The following is a 13,075-nucleotide window of genomic DNA, read 5'->3' on the forward strand; positions in this document are numbered from 1 at the left end:
TTCTGGCGTGGTCCGAAGCCACTTCGCCTTCCTGTAGAATTTCCAGTGCTTCTGACCTCTTGTTGTCAGGGAGGAAGTCCAGGATGGGAGCGATCTTGAACCACAGCTCCCGGTTGTAGCGTGCTACAATGGTTAGGGCGTTGGCGGCGTGGATGGTAGTTGCCACAGAATAGATGACCCATCGAATGTAACTTTCCCTCACTGTCCGGAGGGGTGGCTGCCGCCGACGATTAAGAGCCCAGAGGACTTCTTCTTGTCCTCTGCTGACGGTTGGGCCCGCAATCACTTGGGCGCAGAATCCGGCACCCTGTACTTTTTCTCAAGGTGATCCTCTTCGCCGGGCCAGTAGAAGGGTTCTTCATGATAGACAAATTTTCGTCCCAAATGTTGTCCAGGAGTGGCACTAAGAGGATGGTCTTTCTCTTCACCTCGCGGCGCCGATATAAGAAGCACTCCGGGGTGAGCTGAAAAATTTCCCAAGCTCTGGTGATCATCGAGTGGAACGATCCCATCTCATCCAGTGGTGGAGATCTGGGCGGCGGAGACGGAGGTCCCCTATCCCGTCGTCATCATCATCAGTGCCCTTCGTCGCCGTTTCAGGATCCGTCTCATCCCTAGCCGGGGGGGGGGGGGGCAGAGGGTAGGGATAGAGTTGGGGGTGGGGATAGCGGGGCATAGGGGTTGACGGAGGTGAACTCTCCTCTTCTTGGCTGGGGGCTCCCCCATTGCCAAGGGGTCGGCCAGAGCCACAGGTGTGGCCGCCGGAGCGACGGGCATCCTTGTCCGTATCTCAGAGACCAGCATATGTAGAGCCAAGAGGATGTCCACCGAGAGGTCTCTAGGAGGTAGCCGAGGTGGTGTTGGCAGCTGGGGCACCGGTTGCGTCCCCAGGCCTTTGTCGTCCTGTTGCTCTTAATCAACGGTGTCCTCAACGTCGTCACCTTCGTCAGTGCGCTCATCGTAGGGCCTGGTACACGTTTTCCTCCTCATGATTGATCTGCAGGCAGGTAAGATCCTCTTCAGAGGAGATATCCATACCCTTGAGGGCCACCACACCTCCCCCACACCTTCACCTCCAACGGGGAAGGCTTCGGGGAGATTGTATGATCCAGAGCTCAGTGATTGGTTATTAGGAGAAAGACAGTTCAGAAATGAAACTGCTTTTTTCTTTACCGAGGATTCCCAGCCTGACGACAGGGAATATTCATGAGCATGTGAATCCATGCCAGACCCCATGCTGGAGAAATAAAGTTAAGACACATTCTATATGGCACAGTACCTGGCAGGACAGTACACCATGTCTGTTCAGTTGGTGATTACGTAAAATAAGGTCAGTGGCCCCACAGAAGCAACACACCAGGGTCTGGGACCCCTATGAAGTCGAGCGAGGTCTGAGAAAGCAGTAAACAGGGGTCAAGGAGCCACACAAGAATGAAGAAGCAGTTACGGGGCTCAGGCCCAAAACAAGTCAGGGAGGTCCCAAGATAATCCGCGGGGGTCAGGGACCCACACAGAAGAGAAGAACAAGTTACTTTCTTACCTGGTAACGTTCTTTCGATGGGATGTTCCTCCGACGTATTCCACATCTTTGACAGTAATTACCACAGCAATGAATTACTGTCAAAGATGTGGAATACGTCGGAGGACACAAACCCCTCGAAACAAATGTTGGAGCAAGCCGGGAAAATCCCAAAACAGTCCAGAGGGTTCTCAGAACCATATAAGAGAGGTGCAAGAAGCGAAACCAAGGGGGGGGGTCAAAGACCCAGTGCATGGACAAGAGATATTTTCTGGAATTCTACAGTCAAGTCTGACAGAAAAGTGAACCAGACTTGACCTTGCATTTGTAAGATGGCAAGAGGAGGGGAGGGGGGGGGAGGGGAGGGGAAGGGGCTCTCTTCTGGCCTTTGAAAACTATGTGTATTAAAATAAACACTAATATAAAGTGCTTTGTTACATCATAAGATCTAGAAAGAAAACGGGCTAATGGCTACTCTGCTGAGGACATAGATGGTAATCACTACTTCCATTACTTGGCAAAAACTGTCTGATCTTGGGCACATCAATTAACTACCTGTACGCCAAGTTACTCATCTGCAAAAAGTGTGAGTGCATACAAATAGACTGAACAGAACTGTAATGTGCTACATTACATCTAAAATATCGGAGAAGAGCTGAAAGGGGTCAGAAAAGGCTTTGCAGCAAAGAGGCTAACTTTGGATCCTGGCTTCCCAATTTGGCCAAAATTGCTTCATCGTGGGCAATTCATTTTATAATCCCATTTCTCATATAAATGTCAAATTGTAGAGTGCAAACAAACTGATCTCAAATATGCAGTAAAAAGAATCGTACACCAAGAGTGGTATACAGGAAATTCAAAGATTTTGGTATGGAAATCACTTTTGCTGCTTGAAACCACTCAGCATTTCATTATTCAATTAGGATAGAACCAATACATCTTGAAGACAATTAGAGCTCATAGAAGAAAAGAAAAAACTTATCATAACAAACAAATATGGTACAATCTTCAAAAAACTATTTATATCCATCAAAAAGCCACCAAAAGGGACCACAAATTCATTCAGGTTCTATACTGGCTGTTCCACCCTACAGAAATAAAGAAGAAAACATCACTTTGGTGCCAGCTTTCCCGTGTATCATGATAACGTGCACAGTGCAGCCTGCTTATGTGCAGAGCAGCAGAGCCTGAGCTTCAACTACCGAGTGTGCCCTGTCACTTCCAGTACGTGCTTTATATTGTTTAATTGAAATAAATGTTACGTGATAAGTTACTTCGTCGTAGGTTACTTTATAGAGTAAAAGAAGTAGGTATATGTAGAGGGGTAAGATGCATAGAGGGGGGGGATGTTGTTGGGAGTCGAGGTAGGTATGGGGCAGGAAGACCTTCCCACCCCCCTATAAAAAAAATTAAGAAAATACACAAAGCAACCTACGATGAAATAACTGATTAATTAGAATTAAACCATGTATAACCAATATGGGACTTTGCCAGGGTCTTCTCAGACGTAGGCAGCAGGGGTATAGGGGTCACACAAGCACAGGCAGTCTGGCTCTTCCAAGTTCTTTAATCAATCTGTCCATGCACAACAGGGGGATGCCACAGCAGGAAATTCACTAATAAGGACCTGCCCCTTAGACCCAAGCTAAGCAGGATTCCATGTCTTCCTTCTCTTTAAACCAATAGTAGTCCAGGATCATGCAGCTCTACCCGGCCCCCACCCTTTAAAAGACATTTTCTCCTTTCTCTGCAAATAACTGATTTTTTTTTAGCTTTGAAGTTAAGTCTTGGTAAAGTACAAACCAGTATTCTACAAGCTACAAGTTGGACAAGGATTATTTACATAGGCAAACCAGAGTGCAGTGTGGGCTCCAATCAGATTTCCAATATCTAAAACTACAATTACTATCTGTGGTCCACTCAAAATCTTCTAGTCATTGAAAGGACCATGGAAGTCTGTGTGGCGATATTCCATTGCTCTTTAAGTCATAGACCCCGTCAGAAATCACATAATGGCACAATTGATGCCCTCGACTTGTTCACCTAGAGAGAACACCAAATTACTAATCCTGAAATAAAAAAGGTCATTTAATGAAAAGCAAAACGAAAAATGTGTTTATTCAACAAATTAGAATACATAGCTCAAAATGGTACTTACCTGTTTTTCGAGAACGTTTTTCTCTTTTTCTGCATTACGAACCAATGTCCTCATGTAGTCCAATTGCTTCTCCAGTAGAGTGCACCTTCCCTGGGCGTTACTTAACTGAGAAATTACCTCCTCTGGAAGGGAAATGGGAACAAATACAAAATAATCTTACTCAAAATTGCCAACTACAAAGTGGACAATTTTCAATTCTATGTCAAGACCTGGCGCAAACATGCCTCATTTCTTTATTTTCTCTTGAAGCAGCACTGTTTTAAAGTTCACATTTCAAACACAGACTCCATCTTCCCATAGTCTAAGAGAAAATGGCAGGCACAGCAATAAATACATAAAATAATCAAATCGGCACCTTCTGCCAATAACAATCCTGCAGTTACAACATCATGGAACAGGCCATCTAAAGCATTCTTGCTGCTCTAGCCTATTGCCTGGCCCCAACTCATTTATATTTTGGTAGTAGAAACAACAAAAAAAAACTTTAAAAAAAAACCACACCAACCCCCCCCCTCCAAAATAAATAAATCACTAAATACATTGGAGTCTTTCTGCAACAGACCCACTACCAAGTAGACAAACACACCCTTTGTTTTCTGTGCTAATAGTAATCAGGATTGTGCCATTTTTGTGCGCTCCGCTCGCCAACTATCGAGGATAACCACAGGGTGGTGCAAACTGCTAGGTTTCTCCCGACACTGCATGTGTGCACCACCGTTTTCAGTACTAGCGTATTTCACTAGGGCCGCACACACAGCCTGGGTGGAGGCTGAGGTGCTAATCACCCCCGGATGTGCTCGGCACGTATCGTATGGGCGGAGGGTGCGCTCTGCCCCATCGTGCTTGGGGTAGCAACGCATGGACCCAGAGCTCTGCGATAACAGCCTGCCGGCCACTAGGGCCCTGAGAATTACTACGGTTCAAGGTCTAGTCACGTAAGCAGCAGCGTGCCCCCACTCCCAACACTCATTTACATAGTGGGGCCATCTCCTTGGTGCTCCTACTTCTGGTCCTTTAATAAATAAGCATACCAGGACACCGCACCACCAGCATACAGCTTGCAGGACAAAGGATTAAGGTGGCAACAACATTTCCTGACAACATAGCGAACGTCAATACCATACCAACCTGTTCTGACAGAACATTCGAGTAGTAACAGAGACCAGGAATGGTCATAAGAGGAGCAGAGTGCTCAAGACTAATACTGGATGCCAGCTTCAAGGGTTTGTGAGGTACTTTCCTAGATTAGACCGTGTCTAAAGCATTGTCAGAGGTGCTAGCACACCTTCAGCCCAGGCACAAAGTGGAGACCTATCTAGATGTAAACAGAAGGAAGACCACCCACCATGCAACAATCTAGGGGCAAGTCGTCCCATAAGTGAGCTAAAACTGCAGCTGCTACATCCCTCCAACACTCTGGAAAATACTGCTCTGTAGAGCTCTGAAAAAGACGCCTTTTCAGTGGCCTTCCAGATACAGTGGCTGCATCCACCCCCAGATTATATTGGCCAGAGGAAGACAAAACTGGCACAGAAGCTAATGACTCCAATTACCAGCTAAGGGACGGCTTGGGAAACAGGCAATTCCGTGGAGCAGGCTAAGTCACTGAACAGTGAACCACAAGAGCGGCGTGAAGAAGAGTATTAGGCTGTCTAATGGTGGCATTGAGGGATTTAGCCGCCGCCTTTGAGGTCTGCAGCTTTTCCAAACTCTCATCTGCCTTGCTGCCAAACAGCTTCAAGCCATCAAAGGGCATGTTGAGCAGTCTAGCTTGCACATCTGGTGCAAACCCGGACTTCAACCACGCAAATCTGCTCAACCATGTCCTAGCTGCCATGGATCAGCTGACTGGAGACATTCACCCATTGCCGCCTTACCATCCTTGATTGCCAGGAAGCCTTCTTTATCCTCTCCTTCTGGGATGTGGTCAGCCACCATTGCTACGCAGTCCGAGGTTAAACGTAAACCTTGACAAGGTAAACATTACATTAGTGGATTACAAGTTACATTAGTGGATTTTAATGCCATACTGCCAGCAGTAAATACCTTTCTCGCCCAGGCATCCACTCTATTATCATTCCTATCAGGAGGGATGAATGGGTATGCTGACTGCTTGGTAAATGAAGCAGCGTGAACCACCAAACATTCTGGTGTTGGATGTTTAGTCAGATACTCTGTCACTGCTGGACGGTGTGTATTTTTTAGCAATATTATTTACTGCAGCCACAGTTTCTGGTACCCCAAATTTGCAGAGACCCTTTGTTGTAATGCAGTGTGAAATGGAAAAATTAGATCTTTCTGGGGACCCTGGTCCAAGATGTCCATCATGTCATCCTGCTCAAAAGAAGGAGTAGGCCTGCTCCAGCCTAAAAACTCTATACCCTTACTCATTTAGTCTCCTATACGAGCAATCAGCATGTTCCGTAGGATCTGTTTTGCCAAAATCTAACTCGGGAGAGGTACCGAACCCACTGCCTGACTAAAGGGTATTATACAAGTCCTTTAATCTGGACTCAAGATCAGTTCATCTGGCACATTAGGGGTGCCAAATTGTAACCCAAATGGTGGAGTGTTATCTGAATGTTGCCTAAAAGAATTGTCAGCCATCTATGAAGATGAACAAAGTTTCCTGGACTACCACTGGCTTTGACAATTTTGAAGTCATCGTCGACAATGACAATGAAGTCAGGATCGCCTTTCTCAGCGTCGACTTCGATACTGGTGTCGACGGCTCCGATGCCGAACGTGTCAGCAAAGGTGTCGACATTGCCTTATGTTTCTTCGATGGAACCATCGACGGGCTGGGTTCCTGATTCAAAGCCCTTGACGATTTGTCATCAGATCGAGATTTTTCTCGTTGCAGAACTGGCTTAAGGCTTGGTTTCAAAGATTTTGTCTTTGACTTCCCTTTATCTTTTTGCAGATCACCAGGGGCATAGGCTTTCTGCTTGTCCTTCGAGGGGGTCGAGGCCGCATTCTCCAAGATTGAGCATTTCATTGCGAAACGCATGCTACTTTGGTAGGGAGTCCAATCTAGTTGGACACTTGGTTATTTCTGCTGAGGAATCACTGGAGGTCAAAGGTGACTTATGACGCCTTTTCTTGGCCTTCTTTAAAAATGAAGAATGGCGTGATCGGCTTCTCGATCGAGACAGTTTAGATTTTTTACGTCGAGAAGAATCCCTCAACTCATCTTTCTTTTTGAACTCTTCGAAGGCAACCTCCCCACCACCAATTTACCTTTACGCTCCCTGAGAGCCTTTTTAGTCACCGCCAGACAGGAGCCAAAGTCGGAGGTACGGTGACTGGTACCAAGACAGCACAGACATATGCGGTGGAGGCCGGTGATCGACATATTCAATCCACAGTTTTGGCACTTCTTGAAGCTCGCCTTAAGCATTGCTGGAGCCGACAGGGAAGACATTTTCGAAGCAAAAAAAATGATCAAAGTTCACAGAACCGAAGTGCGTCGTAATTCTCTCGAAGCGTTAGCTCGGAAAAACAGAACTGAAGTCAACGGGCGCTGCGCACGCTACTTATACGGTTGACAGTTGAACGGAGGCCCACGAGAGACACTGACTGAATGAGATGGCACACAGCGCCCCCTGTCGAAATAAAATTCCGAAGCAGCTGAAGCGATAATTAGCATAAACTGAGGAATACGTGTGAAGACATCAATTCAAAAGAGTTCTTTATTTTTCTGTTAAATAAAAGTTTATGCCAACAAGCATGCCACCTTTATGGCCTATGTCTACTTATGCCCCCTTACAGGGGTCATAAATAATGGACAAAATGATATCTGTGCATCTTCTGTGGAACTCTATGTACCAACTCCTCGTTCCCCAGTGGTAGCTCCTAGTCACTGGTGGATACCCAGGAGCTGCCTTTAGCTCCTGCTTATCCAATCTTAATTTCAATCCCTGGAATACAGTTCTTTTTATGTACCTGGGACCCTCAATTTAACATCATTGTATCTTTAAAGATTCCCTCACCTTTTGGGACAAGAAACACGCAGGGTCACACAGGAGGTCAATTTTAATATAAAATGATGTATTCATGAAATGCCAATGACAATCGGGACCATAAAGAAGAATTAATACACTGGTCGCATCACTTTTCTATGCTACATTTACATGAATGTGGTCTTTTGCAAAACACATATCACCATCTGTTCCATGGGTTTACCCTGGGCACACATCCATCATGGGTTGAAAAATGTATGTGGATCGAGGTTAAACCATTCATTTGATGAAAACGAAATTACATCAGTACATTAATGCCTATTTATATTGCTCTACTTCTATTTAATGAAATTAAACACATCCACTCTCCCTAGGAGACATAGAAGCATCTCAAACAGCAGCCAAGAAAATTAGATTTAAAAAAGACAAGTTACTTGATATTCTCCCGCATGCAGATCACTTTCAAAAATAAAATGTTTGCAAGAATCTCTTATGTGGGGTTTCTATTGCAGTAATGTGTGTACGTGAACCTTTGTAATTTTCAATGGACAACAAAGTTGAAAAAATGTGTAGCATGTAATAACCCTTCATTGATCCTTGAGTGTTTCAGCGCCAGTAACAGAAGTCTTTTTGGCGATGTACCAGGGAATTACTTCAATTACTTTAGGTATGAACACAGTGAGATAGCCTTTGTCTCCCAAAATACTTCTGTGCAAGCCAATTACTCAGACAATGAGTTAGGGGATTTCCCAGTATACAGACCATAGGACCCATTCTATCAAATCTATTATTACAGAAGCACATATACCTTTGAAATATGTACTAATTTGCCAGAATGTACAATCAACTTATATACCCCTCCCTCAGCACTTTCTCAAATAAAAAGGGCTGGTATCGCTTCGCCTTTAGAGTATAGTTCCCTCCAGTCATATTTCCTCTTAACAGTATACCGACATAAAATGGCGTTTTGGCGGTCTCAAAACCAGGCGGGTGCCCACTCAAGGACTGGTCCCAGTCTCCCCCTACAGTAACAGGTGGGCATCAGTCATCAAGTTAGGGTCAGCTTCCCTCCACAGCCTGGTTTCTGTATTGGGAGTCTGCTGCCTTTTCCCCTGAAGTAGGCCTGGGGTATAAACTCAAGGCACGTCTCTCTTACAGTGTACTGCTAGTAATCCAAAAATGGGTCTAATAGGAAAGCAATCTATTCCACTCCTGTTTGTTGTTGTCCATTCTTCTGCTAGTCCATCCCGGACAATGAGTGAGCCCAAGAAACTAAGGATTTGGACTTTTTGTGGATTAGAAACACCTCTCTTTAGGAGGTGGGTATACTTTCTAACCTAATCGGTCATTGGGTGTGTTTGGATAATGTTCAAAAGGTGACCTCAAACTAAACCATCCACTCCGTACTAAATAGGTATATTAATGAACAGGGCAGTCTAATGGGAGTAATATCTACATCCAGTTTGCAGCGATGTGCCAATGGTAACTTTGGAGCCTGGTTTCCAATCAGATTAGCTGTTCTCATATCCTCACACTTAGTTCCCGAATTGTGCTGCCAATATCTTTCAAGCACACATAATTAGATTCACAACAAACATACTGTAACCATTTAGAAAATGTTGAATATTTAACCTTTAACCATTCATGGTGTGAAAAGGAGGGTTTTCACAAGAACTGCAGTAACTTAGTAAATCAGTTAGTAAATTAGTGCATGGGGGGGTTACTAGATCAGGCTTATTTGTACGACACAAGCTTGCTTGGGCATAGGAAGCGCCCTGGTACCAGGCTTAAAAAATTAATCCTGGTAAGAATAAAGAAGGAACGCTGTCAAGTCCCACTGGTATTAATTTTAGCCTGTGGCTTATTCACAAAGACACCCCAGTCGAGTAACATGTTTTCAGCTAGCACAGTATTCAGTAACCAGCATTAGGCTAGCGTAAGGTCGGAAGCAAACTTGGGAGGCATCTGGGGTAGAAAAGCTCAAATGTCAATCTATTTTCTGATTGAATGAGAACCTACTGTTACCCTCACACACGTACAGAGAGACAACGTTGCCGGGCCGCATGCGAGGAAAGTACAGTGTGGGGTATGAGGCAAAAGGGAGGGGCAGTAAAAACACATACCCATGCTTCTATTACATAAAATCTCCTAAACACGGCTAAGCCAGAGGCAGTCCAAAAAAGTTCAATCCAACACAAAGCATAAATGTCAGTACTGGCATGTGCAGGAGTGGTACTTTCTAGACATTACTATGTGTGCACAAAGAAAGCCAAATCGAGCAGCTGTTTCTAGTTTGGAAAAATGAAAACGTGGTGCTTTGAGCAAGGTGCTCCTAAATACCAATAGAGAAAGCTAACTAACGGCATGAAGTTGGTGGGATTGTGAGGGTAGATTAAGGCAAGAGTATGACATGCATTACTTACCGGAATAGCATTTCTGATGATTGTATCTGCTTAGATTCACATGCTGTGCATATGGTCCGACATCCAGTGGTAACCGCAGAGTATTGCATCTTGCCTTTGGGGGACCGAAAGTGGACGTCGGCATAGGCGTGTCTGTAACACTATCCCAATCGTGTAGTGTACCCAAAATCCCTCACGCGCCGAGGTCCTTACGATTGTATTTTTTCTGCCATGAGGGAGCCGAAGTCTATTGTGAGTGAGTACATGGAGAAAAAGTAGTAAGATGTTCCTTCCACCCAGAGTGGGGAGGTAGGGAGGGCGCATGTGAATCTAAGCAGTTAAAATCATTAGTACTGCTTGTCCCACCTGAGAATTAGACCTAGAATGAGTGTCTAGGCAATAGTGTTTTGTAAAGGTGTGTACAGAACTCCAGGTTGCTGCTTTGCAAATGGACTCTAGGGGAACATTTGCAATGAATGCTATGGACGCCCCAGTGCCCAGAGTAGAATGTGCTCTAGGCTTGAAGGGCAGTTCTCTATTAGCAAGAGTGTAACAGTGTGATGCATTTGACAATCCACCTTGAGATACCCGATTTAGAGACAGGATCCCCTCTCTGCCAGCTGCCACTGAAATGAAACATTTGTTTGTTTTCCTCAGTGGTTTCGTTCTTTCCATGTAGAACAGGACTGCCATGCGCACATCTAGTGTGTGTAGGCTTCTTTCGGCCATGCTAGTGGGATTCTGGAAAAGAGTAGGTAGTTGAATCGACTGGTTCACATGGAACTTCGAGATTAATTTAGGCGCGAATCTGGGATGAGTGCGCTGAACTACCTTATCCCTGTGGACTGTAACAATGGGGTCTAGAACAGAAAGGCCCTTTAGTTCGCTAACCCTTCTCATGGAAGTGATAGCCACTAGGAAGGCCGTCTTATAAGTAAGGTATTTTAGACTTGCTTTATGCATTGGCTCAAAGGGAGATCCCATGAGCCTGGTTAAAACCACATTTAGATCCAATCCAGGAGCTGGGTGAGAAATGGGAGGATAAATCCTCTTAACCCCTTACATAAAGGCCTTAGTCACCGGTATCTTCCACCACACCACCTTTTGTTGTGATGTGGTGTAGACTGAAAGAGCAGCCAGATGAACCTTTAGGGAATTGAAGACAAACCCTGTGTCCAACAAATGGGTTAGGTATAGCACAATGTGTGTGGGTGAGCAATCGATAGGATTGACGCCCTTGGTATTACACCAGATGCCAAAACGCTCGCATAGCAATAACGGGTGTTAGGTTTTATAGCTTCCCTCAGTATGTCCATGCACCTGTGAGGGAGATGTAGGTGTCCAAACTATGACCTCAGGAGCCAGGCTGCTAAGTAAAGTGCCCTGGGCCAGAGACCTGCCTGGTGTCTCAGCAGTGTCCAGAGTGTTCTTTACTACACTCTGGTTTACTTGCCTGCCTTCGGCCACAATGGTGAGAAGCCTGGACCCCGACAGGTTTTGGGACTTCCTGGAGACTTTCCTGTACTAGGTTCCATTGAGAGTCTGCATAACTCGCCAGCAGCAAAGTATTATTCGCTATGCGTGTGGTATATGCAGCAGCAGAGGTAACCCGCACCCAAGACATACAACCTCTTGGATTCTTTATCCGGAGGCGCTTCCCCCATAGCAAGGGGTACTCCTGCCCGTTTTCGGGTGGTAGTCACTACCAGGGAGTCGGGGGTGGCGTGCCCTTTAATGTATTCAGGGTCCGAAGGAGCTGGTCGAAATAGCTTTTCCACTCTTGGGTTCACTGCCCGGGTTTGAGCTGGGGACACCAGGGAGGGGGCCAATCTTCATTTAACAGAATTAAGGAGGGGAATGGCCAGGCTTGAGGTGGGTGGGGGTTTCTCCTTAAGAATGTCCTCCACAAAGTCCTGCTCGGGTACCGCTTCTTGAGTAGTGATTTGGGAGTGATCTGCTGCCTTCCTTAAAATGGCATTGAAGGCCATTTGGTAGTCTACAGGTGAGGCCTGGTGAACCGGGGTGGACGGAGGAGAACCCAGGCACAGAACATCAGTGTCCTGATCTTGTTGGGGGGAGTGTCCATGAGTCCGTCCCCACTTGCTGGGTTTCTTCCGAATTGTCTGGCATCCGCCTGGTCCTCATTGTAGCCCTGCAGGAAGGAAGGTTCTTCATCTTCACTGTAAGTGTCCGGATAAGTGCCCATCTGGACGAGTCTTCACGATGGACGGGGACTGGGGGCTGATCTTCTTGGCAACGTGAAGCAAATTTCAGATTAGGTTCTCCATGAGATCTTTTCGGGGAAGGATGTCAGAAAAATTGATAATTTTTTCAAGACGATCCATGCACCCTTCAAATTTCTCCCTTGTCCACTTAGAGGAACCAGAAGGGCCTATGGGTGGAAAAACACCGTCTTCCGCCCCCTTGGCACTGTAATTTGTAAGTCAGGGTATTGGAAAGAGGCTCCTGACTGTCCTTGTAGGTCTCGCGAGAATCGGGGCACCATGGCATATCTATAGATTTGCCCGTGGCATGCCCCATGTTTTTCAACGAAGTAGATATCAGCCCAACCGCCGAAGTAATTCTTGCGATACTGTGTTCAATCACTGCCGAATCGGCGTGAGTTAGTGGGTCTGAAAGTCTATCGGTAGATTTACCACCTCCCACGGCGTTAGAGGGCCTAGCGGTAGGTTTCTCACCTTGAAGCCTAGGCATAGATTTTGGGCATAATGGGCCTTTAGGGGCCGTCGGAGCATCGAAAGACCGGGCTTCGACGTGTAAACCTAATTTAGGGGTAGCGCCCTTTTAGTTTTGGAATGCCCAGTTGCAAAATGCTGTTGGGGATGCGGGGGAAGGCTGCTGATCTGCACGATCAGATGAATCCGCCAAAACTTGACGGCCCTGCTGGCGCTTTGCGTTCTTTGTACGCCCCTGTCGCCGGGTGTTGTCCCTGCAGCGAGACTAGCATCAGGCCTTGAAGGGCCAGGGACGGGCATGGCGGACCTAGAAGTGTCCGCCTCGAGGTCCATAACAT

At 46.0% G+C, this 13,075-nt stretch overlaps 1 protein-coding gene across 1 annotated transcript in view; it reads right to left on the reverse strand.

Annotated features, from left to right (window-relative positions):
- CEP57L1 (centrosomal protein 57 like 1) overlaps positions 1 to 13,075 on the reverse strand; it is a 391,785-nt gene that overhangs the window by 246,249 nt on the left and 132,461 nt on the right. The window contains exon 4 of the mRNA XM_069606543.1: positions 3,678 to 3,799. Coding sequence (XP_069462644.1) covers positions 3,678 to 3,799 — 122 coding nt within the window. The remainder of the gene's footprint in view (positions 1 to 3,677; positions 3,800 to 13,075) is intronic.

The sequence above is a fragment of the Ambystoma mexicanum genome, chromosome 4p, assembly GCF_040938575.1.
Source record: "Ambystoma mexicanum isolate Mex_15411 chromosome 4p, UKY_AmexF1_1, whole genome shotgun sequence".
In the NCBI taxonomy this organism is placed as follows: Eukaryota; Metazoa; Chordata; class Amphibia; order Caudata; family Ambystomatidae; genus Ambystoma; species Ambystoma mexicanum.